The sequence below is a fragment of the Squalius cephalus genome (genome assembly GCF_949319135.1).
Source record: "Squalius cephalus genome assembly, chromosome: 12".
Taxonomy (NCBI): domain Eukaryota; kingdom Metazoa; phylum Chordata; class Actinopteri; order Cypriniformes; family Leuciscidae; genus Squalius; species Squalius cephalus.
Genome location: NC_137133.1, coordinates 37643822 through 37671321, shown reverse-complemented (window position 1 = coordinate 37671321; position 27500 = coordinate 37643822). Strand labels below are relative to the sequence as shown.

At 37.2% G+C, this 27500-nt stretch overlaps 1 protein-coding gene across 1 annotated transcript in view; it reads right to left on the bottom strand.

Annotated features, from left to right (window-relative positions):
* The window catches only part of fig4a (FIG4 phosphoinositide 5-phosphatase a), a 127648-nt gene that overhangs the window by 67451 nt on the left and 32697 nt on the right, over nt 1–27500 (bottom strand). The window contains 6 exon segments of the mRNA XM_079887779.1: nt 1276–1424; nt 3194–3239; nt 10868–10984; nt 13242–13375; nt 19331–19428; nt 26656–26818. Of these exon segments, the coding sequence (XP_079743905.1) occupies nt 1276–1424; nt 3194–3239; nt 10868–10984; nt 13242–13375; nt 19331–19428; nt 26656–26818 (707 nt within the window).

Here is a 27500-nt window from a genome sequence, read left to right as displayed (position 1 = left end):
GATTTGAAATTAAAGGGCAGGTATAATGCCCTTTTCACAAGATCTAAAATAAGTCTCTGATGTCCCCAGAGTGTGTGTGTGAAGTTTTAGCTCAAAATACCGCACAGATATTTTTATATAGCATGTTAAAATTGTCACTTTTTGAGGGTGAGCAAAAACACGTTTTTGTGTCTGTCCCTTTAAATACAAATGAGCTGCTGCTCCCGGCACAGGGGGTGGAGCTTCAACAGCTCGTGTCCTTTTACCTCACACACACACATGCACTGAAAATTTCTAAAACCTTTAGCCTTTTATGTTCAAACTGGACAAAGATGGAGAGACTCGAGAAGAAGTGACAACATGTAGAAGCAACAGGACATTTCTGAATGGTTAGTTGATGAATTTATGAAGCTTATGTGTAGTTATCTAGTCATTGATTAGCATATTTCTTATGATAATCTATAAATCGTGTTCAGGGGGCGGGGTTTATGTAAATTCTAGGGTTGGTGATGTCACTAACCCGGGAAGAATGTGGTGTAGTCTCTACCAGCCGTTTGTTGTAGTCCTTAAAAAGTGATTTCTGTAAAAGCAAATATCTCCCTTTGCTTTGAACTTTGAGTGTTGTAACTTTGCAGATGTTGTTTATGCTCAAACAGCAACATTACACACTAACTAAAGTTAGAAAAGTCAAATCATCATCAACCACCCCTTTAACACACGCCAAATGCGGGTAATAATCAACTGTGGCGGGAAACGCTGTCAAATCACGAGCCAGTTTGGCGAGTTACTTCTGTTTACTCACTTTGCTGGGGAAGTTCGTCTAAGTCAAATCTGCAGATTCAGTGCAAATACTCGTGAGTCATCATGATATATTAAATACTGCGCAGAATCTGCTCATATCTGGCTTACTTGAACACACACGTCACTACACAACAAATAACAACACGCTTGTTCATTTGCATTGAAGCAACAGCGAAGATTAAAACACATTTGGTGAACAGAAAAGCACTTGGTTTTTCAACATCTTTTTTTTTAATGTTCTTTGTCCCGTATTGATCTGTCCACCTAAAACACATTTCTGGTGAAAAGGATGAAAGAGGGAGGAGATGCTCGATTATATATACATATATATACACACACACACACACATAAACTGCGTTAATCTGGTTTATTTCTTTTTTTTTTTTCTGATCTGAATGGCCGGCAACTTAAAAATTCAGTAGCCAAATTGGCCGGTGTAAATTTTAGTTAAAGTTAAGTTCAAACCCTGAGTGTGATGTAGGAGTGCACGGGTACCTGACGCAGTCGGTGTCGAACTGAAGCTTGGGTTTGTCGATCATCCCGAGAGCGTAGAGCTGGTACGCCAGAGCACATTTACCCACCATGAACTGGGCCGTGTTGGTGCGATCCAGACAGTCCACACAGTTCGTCCTCAAAACACCGGTCTGTCAAAAATAACAGTTTTCAGCACTGGTAATAATCATAAATGTTTCTTGATCATCAAATCATCATATTAGAGTGATTTCTGGAGGATCATGTGACACTGAAGACTGGAGTAATGATGCTGAACATTCAGCTTTGATCGCAGGAATAAATTACACTTTACTATATATTCACATAGAAAACAGCTGATTTGAATTAGAATAATATTTCACTATTTTACTGTATTTTTGATCAAATAAATGCAGCCTTGATGAGCAAAAGAAACTCTTTCAAAACTTTATAAAATCTTACCAAGGCCAAAGTTTTGAATCATAGTGTAAATATGATCATAACAGACTTAAATCAGGCATATTTACATCTGTTATGTGTGATGTTTTGTTTCTGGTGTTCAGTTTAATGTTCACTAGAAGACAACAGGCTCAACCAATCACGTGAGTTTGGGGCGGGGCTCTGTTTGACTAACCAATGACTGACCGGAGAGGGGTGTGTTCAGAAGAACTGTCAGAAAACAATCATTCTGCAATTCAAATATCGAGAAAGCTGGAGAAATTGTACACTTTGCATTTCATGTACATTTTAAATGTAATTCAAATGTGATTAAAAACCACAGCCTGTACAAAATGTAGAAATACATTTATGGAAAATAGATTTTTTAAGTAGCCATTAAAGATTAAAAAGGCATTAAATACTATTTTTATTTTCTAAATCAAAACAAGGGGAATATAAAAAAAAAATCAAAACAAGGGGAAACCCACAATGGAATTTATAAAATCATAAAGAATAACTTGTTGAATTTTTATAATAGTTCCCAAACTACCATGTTTAATGAATCTACACCTAAAATACAAACAGTGTATTTAATAACAGAATTGAAATGTGTAAAAGAAAAAGAAAAAAGGCAGAAGTGAATCTTTTCAACACCTAGTAAACAAAGGCAGATATCTCTTAAAAAAAAGTTTTAAAGGTGTTTTTAAATAAGTTTTTATATCTCGCGATATTAAAGTCCCGCTGTAGTCAATAAGTGTATCGCTCAAAGCTCATCTTTAAATCACAAAAATCACAAATTTAAAGTTTTTTCATTGAAAATTTCTCCATGTCTTAAAATATCTTGAATGTAACTCGACACCCTTGCCTCATTTAGTATGCGCGGTTCTATGAATATGCAAATGAGCCCCGCCTCCACTCACTCACTCAGCTCAGAGATCCACTGGTTGACGATCACACGTTGATCTGATTGGTTACAAGGTAGTTTGTGACGTCAGAAACACCAGCGATTTCAAAGCGTGTTTTTGAGACTGTCTTTGGTTCACTGCAGTTTTAAGGAGGAAATACTCAGCAATGCTGTCGACTTATGAATTTACACATGGTTTGTCTTAAAGCAGATTAAAAATATTTATATAAACTACATTAAAAGCTGGATTTTCACCACGGGGGGACTTTAACATTGTTAAAATATCGTCTCGTCTTGTTCTCATGATACCAATATCGTGTATCGTCTCGTCTCGTGAGCTAAGTGTGTCATCACACCCCTAATAAAGACCAGTGCAAACAATGATACAAATAATTTTATAAAGCAATGAATCTTTGACAACCACCACTTTTAATGCCTCTACATCTAAACAACAAGATAAAACCAGGCAAAGTGAGACTGGTGTTTTAATATGCCAGTCAAATGAGCACTTTGTTTCTGAACGGACCCGACTGAGAGCCGATATGGAGCAGTTTTGATGCCGAGAGTGGGAACTTTGGACTGGAGATTGTGTTGACAAACCTGTAATCTGCCGTTCGGTGTGACTTTCCCTCCCAGATCTCCCCACCTGAACAACAAAAGACAGTTTGATGAGAGCCTGGCCTTGTCCACACTAGTCAAGTCATCTTCATTTATACAGCGCTTTTAAAGGGATAGTTCACCCAAAAATGAAAATTCTGTCAGTAATTACTCTCATGTTGTTCCAACCCCGTAAGACCTTCGTTCATCTTCGGAACACAAATTAAGATATTTTTGATGAAATCTGAGAGTTGTCTCACTCCTCCATAGGCTTCTAAGTGATTGAAACTTTCTGGCCCAGAAAATGTATTAAAGAGATCGTTAATATAGTCCAAGTGACTCCAGTGGCTCAATCTTAAGTTTATAAAGCGACGAGAATACTTTTTGTGCGCAAAACAAACAAAAATAACGACTTTATTCCACTTTTCATTTCCTTCTCTCTGGGCCTCGGGTCTTTTCACGTAGTGTTTAAGCGTAGCGCGTCTGTGTTGTACGTCACCACGTAGGCTCACTATTGGCCGATGCTGGTCATGTGTGATACGTGGTGACGTACAACACAGACGCAACTCTCAGATTTCATCAAAAATATCTTAATTTGTGTTCCGAAGATGAACGAAGGTCTTACGGGGTTGGAACAACATGAGGGTGAGTAATTACTGACAGAATTTTCATTTTTGGGTGAACTAACCCTTTAACAACATAGATTGTTTCAAAGCAGCTTCACAGTGATAATAGGAGATTACAGTAAAGGATAATATACTGCGAAATACAGTTTCTGTCGTGTTTTATTTGGCATTTTGTAAAATCCCATTGATTTCTGTTGGAGGACTCATTGCTCTTTGATATTACTGTGCTACAGACTCAAATATCGAGCGGAAGTTTATACACGGTTGTGAGGTATCTGAAAAAAATAGTTCCACTATAGCAAATAACACGGATTGAAATCATACATTGCGCCGATATATTTGTTTTTAATCATCAACGAACACCACTAACCACTCGGTGAGTTGCACAGTTTTGAAAACGAACGTTAATGGTTGTTTAAGGACATGTTTGTGCATGCCCATAGACAGCCAGAGTCGAGACAGGACCCATCGTCAACATTTCTGTGTCCACCACTCTAGTTCATCCAAAACAAACCAGAAAAGAGACTCAGAGTGCTAAATACCGGAATTATCCTTTAACAGAGATGGTTTAGGCTTTACAGCAGCTCTAGAATAAAGTTATTGTCCAGGGGCCATATTCACAAAGAATTTTAAGGCTAAAAGTAGCTCCTAACTGGCGAATTTAGGAGCAACTCCTAAAAATAATGGGCGTGTCACTCCTAAATTTAGGACTCCTAATTTTTTTGACTAAGAGTAATTCACGAAGCATTTTAGCCCTAAAAGTAGCACCTAAGCCTGGGACAGCTTAAAAGAAGTCGAGAGGACTCCTAACTCACTAAGACCTTCACAAACCGCTTTTTGTGGCATTTCACGTTGCAATGTTTTGAAATGCGTATGCGGCGCTACAGGAGCTTCCAATCGCGAGGAACAATTCTGCATTGTAGGCATAATGCAATAACGCCACCAACAACAACCGAAACTAGCCTACTCATTGCATGTAAACTATTTGTAACGTTTCATTGTGAATCAAATTAAAATGTTCTCTTTGCAAACGTAGGCAGAGGCATATAGTGACAGATTAATTCAATAATGTTGCAAAGATATTGCATCAATCCATATGTTTCATTAGGCTACTAGGCTATTTGTTTTGCCTTACTCTTTATTCATTTAGGCTATTTATTCAGTTATTCATCATCTTCTGTCCTTCGCACTACTTGTGTAGCGCACGCATTCTCAGACCTGTCACCTGTCACTCATCATCGTAGGGGAGGTGTTTGGAATCATTCCCGCGTTACAATCATCAGCCAATCAAGGTGGTCACTTCAGTCAAGCTCGTGCACGATTAATGACGTCATCCATAGCAACGAAGACTCACTCTTAGTTTAGGAGTTGTCATTTTTCTTTACTAAGAGTAGGTCTGAAAGGCGTTGTGAATAACTTCTAAGAGAAAACTCCTAGCTAAAATCTTTTAGTGCGATTTAGGAGTACTCCTAGTGGTAAGATAAAATGCTTTGTGAATACGGCCCCAGATAAAGTTAGTCCACACTCATACGTTTTCATTGAAAACACATCTTTTTCTCTCTGTTTTGTCTTCCGTTCACACTGAGACTGCGTTTTTATGAATGAAAATGAAGCTTTTTGAAAACACTCTCCAAAGGGAATAAATTTGTAAATGCTGTTCTCGTGTTGTAGTGTGGACTGAGAAGCCGGAGGCATTTAAAAACGACGACGTAAATTTAGTCACGTGACGTGACGCATATTGAACCAATAGATATTCATGTTTGTAGCAGTATTGTGCCTGTTATGAGTTATTCACTTTCACACAGTTGCTAAAACATGTTTCTTTTCACACTCTTCATATCACAGTCCTGCAAAGATGACAGAATTTACTCACATTTGCTGTCCTGCGGTGAAACTTGAGCAGTTTTAGCATTTTAGACCAAACATATAAAAGTGAGTGAGAGTGACCTGGACGATCAGTGAATGAGGAGATATTTTGGTAAACAAAATGATCCTGTCAGAAGAATTATGCGATAACTATTTATTTATTTTTCCACCTGTATCATCTCAGTGAGCTTTTATATATATGAATAAAGGTGAATTTATTGTTTTCAGGCGTTTTCCCAAAGTTTCTCATCCGCACTGAAACGCCTGAAAACGCTAGTGTGGACGGAGAGTGTTTTTAAACGAAAACGCCGTTTTCAAATGTATCCGGATTAATGCAGACGAAGCCTCTGTTGATGCAAACGGCTCCATCAGACATCAGGACATACGCTCATGTTGCAGCTCAGGACATACGCTCATGTTGCTACGGTTATGACAGTGAATCAGTGCTTCATCACGTGGACCATCAGAGGATCTACAGCAACAAGTGCTGGAAAACAACACAAGTGCTGCATTTACTTCAGCTGTGACTCAGACGGGAGGTCGCAACCTTTCTGAGCTCTTATCTGAGGACAGAAATAGAGTATTGAAGCACTGTACACACATTCATGTGGAGATCATCTGGATTCATACGGTTTCCCTGGAAGAGGAACATTAGAACAGAAAGCACTGCAGCCCATTGGTCCCCATCTTTTCCAAAAGGCTAGGTTTAAAAAAAAAAAATTAATTTATTGTGTATGGTGTCTTATTGTTTTATGATTTTTTTTATTTATTTTTTATGATATTGTTCGGCACAATGGTCAACCACCGTTGTTTTGATTGTGCTTTATAAATAAATTGAGATTGAGATGATCCATTATGCCACACCTCGCTCTTTCATTGATCGATTGATTGATTGATTGAGTGTTTTGAGCATCATGGCTTTGCAGAAGCGGATTCTATCTTCATGTGAAATAAAAAAAACATTGATTTCTAGGAGTTTGCAGCTTTTTAGCAGTGAAAAAACTAATGTCACTAATGGAAAACTATTCAAACATTTCTGATAAACCCCTGCGGGAAACACGTGCACAATATTCCCACAGATTTGATGCAAATGATGTGCGTGCAGCAAACGCACTCAGCGGACGTCTGGCAACACTGTGTGTTTTCTGAGGGCATTTCTATGTGAATTTAAATGAGTCTGACATTCATTATTATATACATAACATTGCACTGCAAAAACATTAGGTTCTTCCTTCCTAGCACAAATATCTCAACTTTCTTAAATCAGGATACATTGACTTGAGAAGCAATAAGATATTTTTTGTTGTTTCAAGCTTAAACGCTTCATTTTGACCTTTTTTTTTTTTTTTTAGAAAACAAGACTTAATATCATTTCGCTACTCAAGTAAATGTATCTTGATTTAAGAATTCTTGAATATTTGAGTAACACTTTACTTAAAGCTTTTATTTACATAATGCATTATAGAGGTTTTTAACGCATTAATTATGCATTTTATGATCTCGTGAATAATTGTAACCACATTTATAATGTATTATAATTATGGTTGAGTAAAGTTTGAATTTTAACGATTCCGATTCTTATCGATTTCTAATTTCGATTCCAATAAGGTAAAAAAAAAAAATTAGATATCATTCACATTCAGTCTTATTGCAAAAAATGAAAGCCTAAAGAACAAGGAACGTTTGCCGTGGTTTAAAAACACCACAGAAAAAGAACTAGCCTAACTTATGTACATTTCAAGCATTATTAAAGACAAGTAAACACTCAGTAATTAAAAAAGAACAAATAAAAAATTCACCAAAAAATTAGATACAACTGAAACAAAGATACGATGAAATAAACAGTGTTTTAAGATTTTCAGGTGTTCAGGTTCACAAACTAATCAAATGTAAAATAACTGCAGTTTATAAATAAAATATACATTATAAATGTAGTTACAAAAGTTTGAATTTGTGAATATTAGTGTTATTATAGAGCAGGAATATGAATATTAGTGTTATTACAGAGCAGGAATATTAGTGTTATTACAGAGCAGGAATATTAGTGTTATTATAGAGCGGGAATATTAGCGTTATTATAGAGCGGGAATATTAGCGTTATTATAGAGCAGGAATATTAGCGTTATTATAGAGCGGGAATATTAGCGTTATTATAGAGCAGGAATATTAGCGTTATTATAGAGCGGGAATATTAGTGTTATTACAGAGCAGGAATATCAGTGTTATTATAGAGCGGGAATATTAGTGTTATTATAGAGCAGGAATATTAGCGTTATTATAGAGCGGGAATATTAGCGTTATTATAGAGCGAGAATATTAGTGTTATTACAGAGCAGGAATATTAGCGTTATTATAGAGCGGGAATATTAGCGTTATTATAGAGCAGGAATATTAGCGTTATTATAGAGCGAGAATATTAGTGTTATTACAGAGCAGGAATATTAGCGTTATTATAGAGCGGGAATATTAGCGTTATTATAGAGCGGGAATATTAGCGTTATTATAGAGCGAGAATATTAGTGTTATTACAGAGCAGGAATATTAGTGTTATTATAGAGCGGGAATATTAGCGTTATTATAGAGCAGGAATATTAGCGTTATTATAGAGCGGGAATATTAGCGTTATTATAGAGCGAGAATATTAGTGTTATTACAGAGCAGGAATATTAGCGTTATTATAGAGCGGGAATATTAGCGTTATTATAGAGCGGGAATATTAGCGTTATTATAGAGCGAGAATATTAGTGTTATTACAGAGCAGGAATATTAGTGTTATTATAGAGCGGGAATATTAGCGTTATTATAGAGCAGGAATATTAGCGTTATTATAGAGCGGGAATATTAGCGTTATTATAGAGCGGGAATATTAGTGTTATTATAGAGCGGGAATATTAGTGTTATTATAGAGCAGGAATATTAGCGTTATTATAGAGCGGGAATATTAGTGTTATTATAGAGCGGGAATATTAGTGTTATTATAGAGCGGGAATATTAGCGTTATTATAGAGCGGGAATATTAGTGTTATTATAGAGCGGGAATATTAGTGTTATTATAGAGCAGGAATATTAGCGTTATTATAGAGCGGGAATATTAGCGTTATTATAGAGCGGGAATATTAGCGTTATTATAGAGCGGGAATATTAGTGTTATTATAGAGCGGGAATATTAGTGTTATTATAGAGCGGGAATATTAGCGTTATTATAGAGCGGGAATATTAGTGTTATTATAGAGCGGGAATATTAGTGTTATTATAGAGCAGGAATATTAGCGTTATTATAGAGCGGGAATATTAGCGTTATTATAGAGCGGGAATATTAGCGTTATTATAGAGCGGGAATATTAGTGTTATTATAGAGCGGGAATATTAGTGTTATTATAGAGCAGGAATATTAGCGTTATTATAGAGCGGGAATATTAGCATTATTATAGAGCAGGAATATTAGCGTTATTATAGAGCGGGAATATTAGCGTTATTATAGAGCGGGAATATTAGCGTTATTATAGAGCAGGAATATTAGCGTTATTATAGAGCAGGAATATTAGCGTTATTATAGAGCGGGAATATTAGCGTTATTATAGAGCGGGAATATTAGCGTTATTATAGAGCAGGAATATTAGCGTTATTATAGAGCAGGAATATTAGCGTTATTATAGAGCGGGAATATTAGCGTTATTATAGAGCAGGAATATTAGCGTTATTATAGAGCGGGAATATTAGCGTTATTATAGAGCAGGAATATTAGCGTTATTATAGAGCAGGAATATTAGCGTTATTATAGAGCGGGAATATTAGCGTTATTATAGAGCAGGAATATTAGCGTTATTATAGAGCAGGAATATTAGCGTTATTATAGAGCGGGAATATTAGCGTTATTATAGAGCAGGAATATTAGCGTTATTATAGAGCGGGAATATTAGCGTTATTATAGAGCGGGAATATTAGCGTTATTATAGAGCGGGAATATTAGTGTTATTATAGAATATTAGTGTTATTATAGAGCGGGAATATTAGTGTTATTATAGAGCAGGAATATTAGCGTTATTATAGAGCGGGAATATTAGTGTTATTATAGAGCAGGAATATTAGCGTTATTATAGAGCGGGAATATTAGCGTTATTATAGAGCGGGAATATTAGCGTTATTATAGAGCGGGAATATTAGCGTTATTATAGAGCGGGAATATTAGCGTTATTATAGAGCGGGAATATTAGTGTTATTATAGAGCAGGAATATTAGCGTTATTATAGAGCAGGAATATTAGTGTTATTATAGAGCGGGAATATTAGTGTTATTATAGAGCGGGAATATTAGCGTTATTATAGAGCAGGAATATTAGTGTTATTATAGAGCGGGAATATTAGTGTTATTATAGAGCGGGAATATTAGTGTTATTATAGAGCGGGAATATTAGTGTTATTATAGAGCGGGAATATTAGTGTTATTATAGAGCGGGAATATTAGCGTTATTATAGAGCAGGAATATTAGCGTTATTATAGAGCGGGAATATTAGCGTTATTATAGAGCGGGAATATTAGCGTTATTATAGAGCGGGAATATTAGCGTTATTATAGAGCGGGAATATTAGCGTTATTATAGAGTGGGAATATTAGTGTTATTATAGAGCGGGAATATTAGTGTTATTATAGAGCGGGAATATTAGTGTTATTATAGAGCGGGAATATTAGGCTGCTGTCACTTTAAGAGCGAATGCACAGATCCAATACACTGATACACATGTTCAGCACAGAAAACAGAAAACAGTCTCGTGCTTCAATCATTTAAAGTCACATTAAAATCACTTTTTCTGAGTGCATGTTGTGGATATGTGCGCAGCACTGAAAATGTTTTTCGATTTTCAATTCCCAACCCTAATTATAATCTATTCATTGTTGGACCTTTAGAAAGTATAATACATTAAAACACATGATAACCAGTTTCAGATGCAACACGGGATCTGAAAATATTATGCATTTTAACTTTGGTCACAATTATTTATGAAAAGATATGATGCATTGTAATGTACATTATGAAGGCTTTAGTGTTACTGATATTTGTACTAGAGAAGGAAAAAGGGGAAAATCACTGGAAGAACATCACGTTTATCATTCATTTATTCCATCTTGCTGAAACAGACTTTGCTTTTGTGGACTAGAATGATTCTCAGGTTAAACAAACGTTCACCTTTCGTCAGGGCGTATCGTGTGGCAGTAGAAGTCGGGTCGATTAACGAAGAAGCCCGTCCTCTTCACCACATTCTCCGCGATCATACTGAGACGGTCCAACACGTTACACAGTTTACTGCACAGGAGAGAAGAAACAGAGAGAATAACCCCGAGCGCACGGAGGATGAGGACATTACTTCTGCTACATCATCAAAAGATCCTTACAGAAACTACGGTAACACTTTATTTTACAGTGTCCTTGTTACGTTACATGTACTTACCGTAGTAATAACAGTACTGTACATTATGCATAATTACATGCAATTAACCCTCAACCAAACCCTAACCCTATTGTAAGTACATGTAGTTAATTATAATTACTCAGTACATATATATATATATACACTGTAACAATGACACCTTTAAAATAAAGTGTAACCGAAACTACTTTTCCATCAGATGTTTAGCTGGAGACCGAAAGTAATTGTTCTTCTAATTTTGCGGCTCCATTTGCATTTGGAAAATGCTTTTATTTATTTTTACATATATGCATATATACACTACTGCTCAGAAGTATAAGAAAATTGATAGAAATTAATACTTTTATTCAGCAAGGATGCATTAAATTGTCCAAAAGTGTCAGTACAGACATTTATAATGTTACAAAAGATTGTATTTGAATTAAATGCTGTTCTTTTGAACTTTCTATTCACCGTTGAAGGTTTTACTCAGTGAAAGTCAATAAAAAGTTGCTAGCATGTTTACACGATTTAACACTTTGTTGACATAATTTAACACGTTACTAGCATGTTTTAACATGTTGAACACATGATTAGCATTTTGCTAGCATGTTGCTAACATGATTCAACACATTAACATGTTTTAACATGTTATTAGCATGATTTAGCACATTGCTAACACATTTTTAAAACGTTGCTAACATGATTAACACATTGCTATCAAGTTGCTAGCATGATTAAACGCACTGATAGCATGTTTAACATGTTTCTAGCATGATGTAACATGTTGTTAGCATAATTAGCACATTACTAACATGTTTTAACATGTTGCTAACATAATTAACTTGTTACTAAGATGAATAGCATGTTGCAAGCAGGTTTTATCAAGTTGCTAGAATGCATTATCATTTTGCTAACACGTTTGAACATGTTGTTAACTTGAATTAACATGTTGCGAACATGATTTAACATGTTGCTAGCATGTCCTAAGCTAGTTGTTAGGCTTTCCTAGTGATAGATGCATAGAGGATGAAGCTTAAATACTATTAGAGTTCTCGTATTAAAGTTTTGACCCCCTCAATGAAAGTCTATGGGACTTTTCGTAGTTTTGATCGTCCGCTCATCGAAAACCGAATGTCGGATCATTTAGAAAAGACATAGCAACCTGAGTCAGAACAGTCTGAAGGTCCGAGCCGAGTTTGGTGATTGTAGGAGGAGATACATTCATAACAATATTTCATAATTTGTACGGTAACACTTTACAATAAGGTTTCATTTGATAACATTAGTTAATGTACTAGCTAACATGAAGTAACCATGAGCAATACATTTGTTACAGTATTTGTTCATCTTTGTAAATGTTAGTTAATAAAATACAGCTGTTCATGTTACTTAAAAGTGAATTAACTAACGTAAACAAATACAACTTTTCATTTTAATAATGTATTAGCAAATGTTGAAATTAATATTAAAGGTGCAGTGTGTTATTTTTAGCGGCATCTAGTGGTGAGGTTGCGAACTGCACCCAACAGAAGTTACGGTGGCCGACAGGAAGTGATGTCACCAGAGATTAGCCAGCTCAACAATGAGGTTTCTTTACAAAGATAAATTAAGAAATTAGATTTACTTAATTATTCAGTAAAACGATGTTATTGTGAATATTATATTTAATTGTTCATCATTGTGTCAGTGTTTTATTCGCTGACTTTAGCTAGCGTGAAGAACAACAGTGATGAAACGCGTTTGTCCACTCAGGGCTCCTGTAGAAACATGTGGATGTAAGCGGATCCGCGGTGTGTGTAGAGAGAAATGCTCATTATAAGCTAATAAACACATAACGGTTCATTAAATAAGGTCTTTATACACCACTGAAAACAGTGTTATGAATATGATATTGCATTCCTGTCAACAGATCCTCCTAAATATCACACAGTGCACCTTTAAGTAAGATTAATAAATGCTGAATAAGTATCATTCATTATTAGTTCATGTTAACTAATGAGTCTTATTGTAAAGTGTTACCATTTTTACTGTATTTCAAATAAATGCAGTCTTGCTGAGCAGAAGAGGCCATCACATCAGTTCCTGAAACACACACACACACACACACACACACACACACACACACACACACACACACACTCACGCACACACCTCTTGGTGTATCGGGCCATGTCCCAGGCGATGTACTCGATGCTGTGCTCCGGCGGGAGGAACTGGTTGAGGTTCGTGACGGCGGGGTAAAGCTCCTCGCTCAGGATCTTCTCATGCTTCCTCTTCTCTCGCTTCTGAACGAATCAAGATCACCAAACCAAGCATTATTACACTGATCACAACACTGACTAACTCTGCTCACATCTGGATGACAAACATGCAGTTAAACTGTGGCAAACACAACAGGAGCAAACCTTTGGGAACAACAGACAATTTGCAAATAATCAAGTATTTTTGTATAAAAGTATAAATATAAAGAGTATAAAATACTATTTCAAGTCTTTCTACTTAAGAAAGAATTTCTGTAAGCATGCATTTTCTTAAGTCATTTCGCTGCTCAAGTAAATGTCTCTTGATTTAAGAATTTTTAGATATTTGAGTAACACTTTAATATATATAAAATGCATTTTAGAGGTATTTACATTCACATTAATTAAAGTATTTTTGGAGTATAAAATACTATTTCAGTCTTTCAACTTAAAATTCTTATGTTTAAAGGCACAGTGTGCAAGTTTGGACTCTAGATGTCGCTTAAGCCCCTTTCACACAGCATGATGATCCCGGTAAATAGCCGGTAAATTGCCAGAGTGCCTTCTGTGTGAACGCAAACACGACCCGGGATCGATGCCGGGTTGGGGACCTAGTAACATTGCCGTGTTCAGTCCCGGAACACGCGCTGTGTGAACAAAAGCCGTAATAATGCCGTGTCGTAGTGATGACGCTGAAGCCGGGATCGTTCGCCAGCTGTGAAACGGTACGTAATGCGCAAGTTTATGATCGAATCAGAGAAAAAAAATGCTCAAGCGTGGTTTCTCGAGAGAGAGATCGCAGCTCATAAGCAAACTTAAGACGCTGCTGAGACATTACAAGTCACATCGATGTCACATGTCTTTACGGGATTTTTACGGGTTGTGTGTGAACACACTCTCTGATTCCGGAAAATCACTGGCAGTGTGAACGAACCAAAATCAAACAAACCCGGGTCAAATCCTGGGTCACTTATCCGTGTATTTTCCGGAATCTCTGTGTGAAAGGGGCTTTACTCACACACACTACCAGTCAAAAGTTTTCGATCGTTGAGATTTTTTATGTTTTTAAAAAAGTCTCTTCTGCTCACCAAGGCTGCATTTATTTGATTAAAAAACAAACAAAAAAAAAAACAGTAAAATTGTTAAATATTATTATAGTTTAAAATCATCAGGGGCCGTATTCACAAAGCATCTTATCTTACCACTAGGAGTACTCCTAAATCGCACTAAAAGATTTTAGCTAGGAGTTTTCTCTTAAACGTTATTCACAACGCCTTTCAGACCTACTCTTAGTAAAGAAAAAGGACAACTCCTAAACTAAGAGTGAGTCTTCGTTGCTATGGATGACGTCATTACTCGTGCACGAGCTTGACTGAAGTGACCACCTTGATTGGCTGATGATTGTAACGCGGGAATGATTCCAAACACCTCCCCTACGATGATGAGTGACAGGTGACAGGTCTGAGAATGCGTGCGCTACACAAGTAGTGCGAAGGACGGAAGATGATGAATAACTGAATAAATAGCCTAAATTAATAAAGAGGAAGGCAAAACAAATAGCCTATAGCCTAATGAAACATATGGATTGATGCAATATATTTGCAACATTATTGAATTAATCTGTCACTATATGCCTCTGCCTACGTTTGCAAAGAGAATGAAATGAAACGTTACAATTAGTTTACATGCAGTGAGTAGCCTAGTTTTGGTTGTTGTTGGTGGCGTTATTGCATTATGCCTACAATGCAGAATTGTTCCTCGCGATTGGAAGCTCCTGTAGCGCCGCATACGCATTTCAAAACATCACAACATGAAATGCCATAAAAAGCGGTTTGTGAAGGTCTTAGTGAGTTAGGAGTCCTCTCGACTTCTTTTAAGCTGTCCCAGGCTTAGGTGCTACTTTTAGGGCTAAAATGCTTCGTGAATTACTCTTAGTGAAAAAAATTAGGAGTCCTAAAGTTACGAGTGACACGCCCATTATTTTTAGGAGTTGCTCCTAAATTCGCCAGTTAGGATCTACTTTTAGCCTTAAAATTCTTTGTGAATACGGCCCCTGTTGTCTATGTGAATATATAGTAAAGTGTAATTTATTCCTGTGATCAAAGCTGAATTTTCAGCATCATTACTCCAGTCTTCAGTGTCACATGATCCTTCAGAAATCACTCTAATATGATGATTTGATGCTCGAGAAACATTTATGATTATTATTAATGAAAACAGTTATTTACAGGATTCTTTGATGAATAGAAAGTACAAAAGAACAGCATTTAGACTGGCAGTGAATGAGTGTGGCATCATGGGAGTTTCGTCTCCTCGGGCAGAAATCATGTTCATGGATGAGCAAATGCACAAGTTTTACTGTTACATTAAAAATACAAATATCAAAATTTGTTTTCATAATATATTATATATATAAATAAATTGAACAAATATGTTAAATATATTTTAATTTAAATAACAGATTAACAAAATTAACCCTATAAATCCTACTGTATAATATTTTACATGAATTTCTAAGGTCTGATTGATAGTTTAGACTTTTATCAAGTAAAAGTCTTTTAGTATAATTGTACAAACCTCCTCCTTCAGCTCGTTTTGGATTTATATCCAGTAAACGTGAGAATAACTTTGATATTGTTAGTAATATTTAATCCGCACTGAAGCAGCTTCAGTTTACTTGATTATCAGACATCATTTATTAGAAAAATCATGCGTATCAAATATAATCATCAGGCTTTTGAGGAAGGTTTATCTATCTCTCGATCATCATTGCATTAGTTTTGATCATAAAACTAAGCATTTAAATATCATCTTACTAAGACGTATTATTGACATTTACATGATTTTATGTCAGTATCTGCTAAACTGTTATAAAGATCTCACTGATTTACATCACAATCATCAGAATTTCATCTTACAGTTTGTGCATATCAATATTTGCATATTTCTCGCTATATCACACACTATATGAGTCATATATGAACTGTGATAATACGAGAGTGTGTTTTGGAGAACATCAGCGATGAGCAGCGGAGCACATGATGTGGATGCAGACTCAAACACACCGTCCTTCTGCTCCTCTATCGGGAACAATGACTAATCCAACATGAAGACGAGTACAACACACACGGCAGAAACACACACACACACACACACACACACACACTCAATCCTTGGGCCACTTGCACGTGCTGTTAAACGACTCCAGAGTTCTTGGAAATCATTCTGCGTTTGTCCGATTCCTCCTGCGGCCCACAATGCCGTCTGCCTCCCACATCATCATCATCATCACAGCGCTGACACACACTCTCTACTGGAGGCCAGCGGAAAACACACACACACACAAGCACACACACACACACACACACACACACACACACACACAGAGACAGTTTGAGCTGGAGCTCAATACACTCACAAGCACACACACACACACACACACACACACACACACACACACACACACACACACACACAGACAGTTTGAGCTGGAGCTCAATGCAAACACGCAAACACACAAACACACACTCACACAAACACACGCACACACGGCAGAAACACACACACACACACACACACACACACACACACACACACACACTCACACAAACACACGCACACACGGCAGAAACACACACACACACACACACACACACACACACACACACACACACACACACACACACACACACACACACAGACAGTTTGAGCTGGAGCTCAATGCAAACACGCAAACACACAAACACACACTCACACAAACACACGCACACACGGCAGAAACACACACACACACACACACACACACACACACACAAACACACACACACACACTCACACAAACACACGCACACACGGCAGAAACACACACACACACACACACACACACACACACACACACACACACAGTTTGAGCTGGAGCTCAATGCAAACACGCAAACACACAAACACACACACACAGACAGTTTGAGCTGCAGCTCAATGCACTCACAAGCACACACACACACACACACACACACACACACACACACACAAGCACACATACATACACACAGTTTGAGCTGGAACTCAATGCAAACACACAAACACACACACACACACACACACAGACAGTTTGAGCTGGAGCTCAATACACTCACAAGCACACACACACACACACACACACACACACACACACACACACACACACACACACACAGACAGTTTGAGCTGGAGCTCAATGCAAACACACAAACACACACACACACACGGCAGAAACACACACACACACACACACACACAGTTTGAGCTGGAGCTCAATGCAAACACACACACACACACACACACACACACACACACAGACAGTTTGAGCTGCAGCTCAATGCACTCACAAGCACGCACACACACACACACACACACACAGACAGTTTGAGCTGGAGCTCAATGCAAACACGCAAACACACACACACACAGACAGTTTGAGCTGCAGCTCAATGCACTCACAAGCACGCACACACACACACACACACACACACGTGTGACGACCACATGTTCCCGCACACTAAACGAGCGTGTGGAGATAATTAGACAGCATTCTTAGCATGTAATTCGCCTCATTTGGGTCATTAAGGATCTTTTGTCACATGCTTTTATCCAGACGGAGACACACACTCTGAACACACATGCACATGTGTTTCAACCCCGTCAGGCACAACTGTGTGTTAAACTCTTGAACACATGGCCTTCACACGGACATCACGTGTGTGTGGATCAACCTGGGCCGAGGAGATCTGGGTCTTTGTTCCTGAAAGCCAACGTGAGCCAGACGGGACATTTACACACACACACACACACACACACATCAGACTGTGTGTTGGTTAGCAGGAGTGTGTGCGTGTGCATTTGTTCATGTGTGTGTGCGGTCAGTGGTGTTTTTATAGAAGTGCATTAGATAAAAGCTTGAGGTCAGTAAGATTTGAGGAAGCTTTCAAAGAAATGAATGCTCTCATTCGAGAGAGGATGCGTCACACTGACCAAACGTGTCAGTAAAGACATCTATAATCTTATAAAATCTTTATAATCTTAAATAAATGAACAATAAAATGCATCACGGTTTCCACATAAATATGACTGTTTTCAACACTGATAATCATAAATGTTTCTCGAGCATCAAATCATCATATTAGAGTGATTTCTGAAGGATCATGTGACTCTGAAGACTGGAGTAATGATGCTGAACATTCAGCTTTGATCACAGGAATAAATTACACTTTACTGTATATTCACATAGAGAACAGATGATTTACATTAGAATAATATTTCACAATTTTTACTGTATTTTTGATCAAATAAATGCAGCCTTGAGCAGAAGAGACTCATATTGCAAAAAAAAAAAACTGTAAACAAACAAACAAACAAACAAACAGGCTTAATTTTCTTTATGCAAAGTATTAAGTCAGAAGGCATTGCTATATCAGCTTCTAAAGAATATTTAGTGGAAAATTTATCATAATCAAACATTCGGCAATTCTGCACAACGAATGTCTTTAAAAGATCCTTCAGTTGTACGTGTGAGAAGAACTGTTAACGTCCTGGGTCTTAAAGATAAACATTATTTTAAAGTGTGTCCTGATAAAAGGAAACAGAGCTGGACAAACACATGTTTTATAGTCAATATTACAGTGCTGCAATCATAAAAAGGATAATTTCCATCTGATTTTGGGGTGAAATGTGTCCTGGTGCTTGTAATGTAAATCAGTGAGATATTTATAGCAGATACTTGAATGAAAATTCATATAAATATCAATATCTGCCAATAATACGTCTTAATAAGATGATATTTAAATGCTTAGTTTTATGATCAAAACATATAATACAATACAATACAAATGATGATTGAGAGATGAAGAAATAAACCTTCCTCAAAAGACTGATGATCATATTTGATACTCGTGATTTTTCTAATAAATTATGAATACTAACAATATCAAAGTGATTCGTACGTTTACACAGACGCAGTCTCACCTTGACGAGGTTGAGGATGATGATGGGCGATCCGAACCTCTGCAGCATCTGGTCGAAGTGAAGAGCCGCGACATGAGCGTACGGGTCGGCCTGGTCCACTGAGCGAGACAAGAGCAGGTTACAGGTTTTTCACTCTACTAAAGCATAAAAATACCATATTCTGTTTGCATATGAAGAGTTTGCGATAAATAACGCGATAAATCCATTTAGATTAATTTGAGTAAAAATGTGTTTTCTTTACCAAGAAAGTGGCAATATGAAAACCACTACTTTCTGTTTCAAACTTTCACATAGCATCTTTAGGTTATAATAACACAAAAAATTCAAATCCAGATTTTGATTTTCAAAGATTTATTATAAAAACGGATAATTTCCCCCCCAAAATGCAATAAATTCATGACCCTTTTTTTTCTCCAAAATGCAATTAATCCATTGAATCAATGTAAACGTTATTTTTCATATTTGAATAGTTGAAAATACACATAAAAAAGTAAGTTGATCCACATGACAGCCTCTGAACTCGGTCAATACTAATCTTATAAACAGGCACTTGACTAAAAACACATTCAATCAGCCCTCGCTAGGAAATTCCTCCTGATTTTTGCGGGAACTCAATTTTTTTTAAATGGCGTTTATCACGTTTTGGAACCGAACTCTTCATATATTGAGGAAACATGCTAAGTTCACACACTCGTTTCTCTGAAAAACTACTACTTCTACTGCCAGTTATTTTACTCTGAAATGTGCGTTTCCAGGCTGGAATGTGTGTTATTATTTTGGTCTGTGATACTGCATGTTGCCAATTTGCAGATTTTCATTGTCCATTGCGCTCGTGTGAGTGTCGAGTCTGAGGAGGCGGGAGAAACAACGATCTCCAATATTTAGAATTTGACTGCAGTACCTATTTCGACCACTAGTTGTCATTCTTACAGACTGCACCTTTAAAGGGTAACTCTCACCAAAATGCAACCTAGTGTCTTTTTGTGAATCTACCCGAGGCAAACTTTCGTTTAAAAGCATAATTAGAATGGAAACGCCACTTTTAAGACTGACCGTATTTTCGTTTTCGGTCAAATTGCCTTTTGAATGGGAGTGCTTGGGGCACGACTATGATAGCATCAAAAATCACTATTTTTAAAACACTAAGAAGGCTCGACACAACATGAAACTGTGCTGGAAGTGTCACCAGGGGCTCTACACATGAACTCCAGCATTGAGAACAGTGTTTGTGTACACAGAGTTTACTAAAAAGAAAGATTTTTGAAAAACTCACTGTATCTGTGTCCGCCGGTGTTTTGACAGTAGAAAATAGTCGATTTGTACACAAACAATGTTCTCAATGCTGGAGTTCATGTCAAATCATTCAAATCAATCATGTCTAACGTTAATTCAATCAACACTTTTCATTGAAAAGATGGGATTTCTTAAAACATACTAAAAACACCATATAGACATATAAACAACATTAAAAGCTGGATTTTCACCACAGGGGGACTTTAAAACAATCAGTGCAAAATTATTATTACTGATATTAATATATGGACGCCCATTTCCACCACACAAGATGACATAAAAAGTCAGAATTATGAAAAATTAGGCTACAACTAAGTCATTATTATGAGCTTATGAGATAAAAAGTCATCAACTTTATTTCTACAGCACTTTATACAATATAGATTGTTTCAAAGCAGCTTCACAGTAATAAACAGGAAACTAATTAATTAGGCGACCATCAAATATGAAACAAATTTTATTTCTGCTATAAATCAGCTCTAAAAAGACAAGTGTCATTTTTAATTTGAGTTCCATTAGTGTCGATGTTTAAAAAAAAAAAAAAAAAAAACATTATGATTTTTTTTATTAAGCTATAAAGCAGCTCTATAGACGACAATAGTGTCACTATTCAGATTAATTCAGTTCAAGTTTTGTTCCCATCTGCAGTCAAATCGATAATATAACTGAATATAAAAAGTCACATAATTTTGACTTTTTAATCATAATTATGTGGCTTAGTATCTCATAATTTTGAGCTTTTATCTCATAATTATGAATTTGGTTCTTATGTAAAGTGGGCTTCCATAAGAATATGACCTAAATCACTATGTGGGTCATAAGTCTGCCACAATCCAGTCACAAACCAACAGATTCGAGCACAAAACACGTCTAGAAGTAGGTTATGAGAACGAGGTTTACTTGCATACACAAATCTCCCTTTTACAAGAATTCATTAACGCCACACAAAGCACATTCAGAATCGGCGTAATCAAATGCTTGTTCACTGAAAAGTCCTTCAAGCAGGGCAGACAAAACTCATGGAAATGGCAGCGTGATGCAAGCTAGCGATGAAAGAGAAAAACCACGACTCATTATTTTGCACAAACAATCAATGAAAGTGGGCCAAGTATCGAGCCTTGCGCAACTCCCTTTCTCCAGTTTTTGTTTAGCAGAAAATCAATGTTGTCTTGGAAGCTCTTTGTGCGAACGGTGTTTTGAGCCAATAACAAACTGACCTACAGTAATTACAGAAAACATTCTTCACAAACACTCATCTTCTGACAGAAGGACATTGAGTCAGGCAAATTGCATAACATATTAGAAAGATGAGAGGATTACGAATCTGGAAATGAAGAAAATCACATATAATTTTTATTAAATAAGAGCTTTGGGTTGTGTTCGAGGGTCATTTTTGATATAATGCACAGGAGAAAACTGGTTGCAGTAAAACAGATTTTAAAGGCGTGGTTGATTATGATTTGACTTTTCTAACTTTAGTTAGTGTGTAATGTTGCTGTTTGATCATAAACAACATCTGCAAAGTTACGACGCTCAAAGTTCAAAGCAAAGGGAGATATTTGCTTTAACAGAAATCACTTTTTAAGGACTTCAACAAACGGCTGGTAGAGACTACACCACATTCCTCCAGGGTTAGTGACATCACCAACCCTAGAATTTACATAAACCCCGCCCCCTGAACACGATTTATAGATTATAAAGACAGAATATGTGATGCGATCTGGGAAAACCCACCACATGGTGAAATTTTACCTATTACAGGTTTTGATATCATATGGAAGCTGGTATCAAGCCCTTTCCAAATCTGTTTTTATTTTTATCATAGCTTGTTGGTAGCAAAAGTTATGTTTATCTGAAGTCGGCCGTTCGCTATGATTTTCTGGAACGGAATTTTGAGAAAAACAGGTTTAATTAACTGTCACCGTCGAGACGCTTCTTGTCCATCTCGCGATTGTTATAAAACTGCGTGACGTTATTTAAACAGGATTGGCGCGAAATGCGCACTATACACATTCACTGTACATGTATGTGGTTTATTTTAAAGGTAAACTATCTTTGTAGTGTTAAGAGATGGACAGGTGTATGGGATATACGCCGATTGTTTTTTTTTCACCTCTGCCGGGCGTTAGAGAAAATGGTCACATAGAATGCATTAGAGAGAGTATTTTCAGCTTGACACTATAAATCGCTGTTTTTCTGCACTAAACAAGGGAATTTTGCCAAGGTATTTTCAGAGATAAGAGAAAAGATGTTATAGAATAAGAATTTAATGGAAAAAAAAAATTGACCAAAAAAACTGACATTCAAACTATTTTGGAATTTACTGAAAACAGCCCAGCGAGACATCCGACGGGTTTTCCCAGATCGCATCACATATGCTAATCAATGACTAGAAGATAACTCCACATCAGCTTCATAAATTCATCAACTAACCATTCAGAAATGTCCTGTTGCTTCTACATGTTGTCACTTCTTCTTGAGTCTCTCCATCATTGTCTGACTTCGGTTTGAACATAAAAGGCAAAAAGTTTTTGACATTTTCAGTGCATGTGTGTGTGTGAGGTAAAAGGACAAGAGCTCTTGAAGCTCCGCCCCCTGTGCCGGGAGCAGCAGCTCATTTGCATTTAAAGGGACAGACACAAACCGGTGTGTTTTTGCTCACCCTCAAAAAGTGACAATTTGAACATGCTATATAGAAATATCTGTGGGGTATTTTGAGCTAAAACTTCACACACACACACACACACACACACACACACACTCTGGGGACATCAGAGATTTATTTTACATCTTGTGAAAAGGGCATTACACCACCCCTTTAAAAAACGAGACCAACATGCTGTTTTAGTCTGGACTGGGGTTATTAGGATTAGTTCAATTTGCCAAAAAAGTGAGGAAAAACAGTTCAGTCAGAACTGATCGTCTTAAAAGACACTTAATACTTTACTTCAAAATTCAGGGATCGACTAGATGTATTCTAGATTATGACTGAGTATTAGTAGACTGTTAGTAGACTGTTAGTAGACTGTCAGAGTATTAGTAGACTGTTAGTAGACTGTTAGTAGACTGTTAGTAGACTGTTAGTAGACTGTTAGTAGACTGTTAGTAGACTGTCAGAGTATTAGTAGTGTATTAGTAGACTGTTAGTAGACTGTCAGAGTATTAGTAGACTGTTAGTAGACTGTTAGTAGACTGTCAGAGTATTAGTAGACTGTTAGTAGACTGTTAGTAGACTGTCAGAGTATTAGTAGACTGTTAGTAGACTGTTAGTAGACTGTTAGTAGACTGTTAGTAGACTGTCAGTAGACTGTCAGAGTATTAGTAGACTGTTAGTAGACTGTCAGAGTATTAGTAGACTGTTAGTAGACTGTTATAAGACTGTCAGAGTATTAGTAGAGTATTAGTAGACTGTTATAAGACTGTCAGAGTATTAGTAGTGTATTAGTAGACTGTTAGTAGACTGTCAGAGTATTAGTAGACTGTTAGTAGACTGTTAGTAGACTGTTAGTAGACTGTTAGTAGACTGTCAGAGTATTAGTAGACTGTTAGTAGACTGTTAGTAGACTGTTAGTAGACTGTTAGTAGACTGTTAGTAGACTGTTAGTAGACTGTCAGAGTATTAGTAGACTGTTAGTAGACTGTTAGTAGACTGTTAGTAGACTGTTAGTAGACTGTTAGTAGACTGTTAGTAGACTGTCAGAGTATTAGTAGACTGTTAGTAGACTGTTAGTAGACTGTTAGTAGACTGTTAGTAGACTGTTAGTAGACTGTCAGAGTATTAGTAGAGTATTAGTAGACTGTTATAAGACTGTCAGAGTATTAGTAGTGTATTAGTAGACTGTTAGTAGACTGTCAGAGTATTAGTAGACTGTTAGTAGACTGTTAGTAGACTGTCAGAGTATTAGTAGACTGTTAGTAGACTGTTAGTAGACTGTCAGAGTATTAGTAGACTGTTAGTAGACTGTTAGTAGACTGTTAGTAGACTGTTAGTAGACTGTTAGTAGACTGTCAGAGTATTAGTAGACTGTTAGTAGACTGTCAGAGTATTAGTAAACTGTTAGTAGACTGTTAGTTTATGTTTAGGTGTTAGGGTTCTCATAGTTGTAGTTGTAAAGTTACTCATAGTCAGTAGAATATCTGTTGGGGATCATCACAATAAAGAGTTAGCAGATATTAAGAAGTCTACTAATACTCCAATGACAGTTAGTTGACATGTAGTTGCAAAGTTACTTATAGTTAGTAGAATGTCTAAAGTGGACTATCGAAATAATGTGTTACTGAAAACTATATTACAAGCTACAGCTCTGCAACGCTTTCAAAGCATTGATGCATAAAACAATTTGTGTTGGACAGGAATCTCTTGTTCAAAGCGGAAACGTCCAAACCAACCAACCAAACACACACACACACACACACACACACGGAGAGGTCGAGGACGCTGGCGGTAACCAATCTAAGATAAGCAGCGAGCGCGCAGCTGGACCAGCGTGTGTGTGCCTGAGACGCTGTGCATTTGAAATGTCATCTCGGTCTGGAGGAGAAGCGGTGAAATGAGTTCAGCAGACACATGATGAGTCAGTGCAGGGAAAACTAATGCAAGAGAAGATGAGTCTCTGCTAATACATATAAAATACATAAATAGCAAACCTGTTTTGAGGTTAAATTGGGCTGGAAAAATCGTGGTTCCTCAACTCTAAAATATCAATTTAACCAATCCGTAATAACATCTGCGGCCCTGACTGGATGTTTCTGTATAGTTCATATTTGTACAATATTAGATTTGACTGTTCAGTGGGACAAGATTAGATTGTATGATATATGCATGTAAATTAATTACGTTAACTGTAATGTTCATGATCTTTTTGGGCAGGATAAGCGAAATATAGAAATAGTTAAGATGGGTGTGTCTATTCTATGTAGGAAATATGTTAAAATATTAAGAATTAACATATATCTGGGATTACTAGCAGACATGTATTTAAATACACAATAAATATTACAAATATGGCTGTTGATTTAATGCATTAATTTAAATAATTACTTAAAATACAGCACCCGCCCCGCCTCAGACCTGTAGTTCATCTTACATTTATACAGTTGATTGATGAACATGAAGCAGAGCAACAACTCACTGTGATGAAGCCTATAGAATACAGTTAGAATGACCATAGAATTCAAGATATCAGGGAAAAAATGCCCCGTATGGGTTGTTGTCTCATATTTATATCATGATATTGTTAAGCAATATCACATGAGAGCTGTTTTTGTCCTGAATAGCATGAGTCCAAATGCAGTAAATAAGAAGTTAATATTGTGTTAAATTTTAGACACAATATTGGCTGTATAAAGCCAGAGCAGAAGTGTTGTGTGTCTCAGAGTAACACACAGCGGTGCTTCGTTTCTGAATGAATCAGCGTTTTGAGTGAATCAATCAGGTGAACCAATGATTCAATGACTCATTCATCAAAAGAGCCATTTACTTCCTTCCTGAATGAATCGGCCGTTTGAACGAGTCAATCTGGTGAACCAATGATTCAATGACTCATTCATAAAGAGAGCCATTTACTTCATTCCTGAACGAATCAGCCGTTTGAACGAATCAATTGGGTGAACCAATGATTCAATGACTCATTCATAAAGAGAGCCATTTACTTAATTCCTGAATGAATCAGCCGTTTGAACAAATCGAACGAATAAATGAATGATTCAATGACTTACTCATTTAGACATTTACTGCCCCCTACTGGCAGTTTAAATACTCCCCTTCCACGCATTTAACGTCTGAAAGGGCTCCTACAAATGCATATGCATCGCTGATTCTTCACTGTGTGTCTTTAGTAAATCACGACAGCAGTTTTTTAACACCAAAAGAAGGTTTGTGCTGACAAGCTAAACACAAGCTAAATCTGGCCCATAGTGTATAGTACACCATATGGGACACAACCCACAGTTTTGAGCAGATAAACAGGAAGTAGTTTAGAGCAGATAAACAGGAAGTAGTGATGAGGTAGTAAAGAGGAAGTGTCTCTTACAGCGTATGGGTGGTTTGGGCATCATGGTGGAGATGTCCTGGGACCAGTGTAGAGGAACCGACCCTCTGACCTGGACACAGGAGGAGAAGCTGCCCGCAGTGAAGGACATGACGGAGGCGTCGTGGATAATCTGCTCCGTCTCCACCTCGTTCGCCACATCGCCCTGAACACACACACATGCAATCCATTACAGTACAGTAGAAGTAAGGCTAAAACTTACCAAAGCTGTTTTCTAACTATTGCCGCTTGTCCAGTAAAATGTTAGAGTGCTTGTATGTATTGTCCTCTTGCACACGTATTCTGTTCGCACAGCGGACGAAAAAGCGGGCAAAAAATCCCATAGACTCGCATTGATGGAATGTTCGTGAATTTGAATCTCAACTGTCATATTCACACACACACACACACACACACACTCTCTCGAACACAACCTCTCACTCCCTCACACCAACACACACACTCTCTCACACTCACTAACTCACACACCCACTCATTCTGTCTCTCACACACACTCACTCTCACACTCACTCTCACACTTACACTCACTCTCTCACTCACTCTCTCTCTCTCTCGCTCTCTCTCTCACACTCACTCACTGACTCACTGACTCACTCACACACACTCACTGACTCTCTCACTCACTCACTCACTCATTCACACACTCACACACACACACACTCACTGACTCTCTCACTCACTCATTCACACACTCACACACTCACTCTCTCTCACACCCACTCACTCTCACACACTCACACACACACACACTCACTGACTCTCTCACTCACTCACTCATTCACACACTCACACACTCACTCTCTCTCTCACACCCACTCACTCTCACA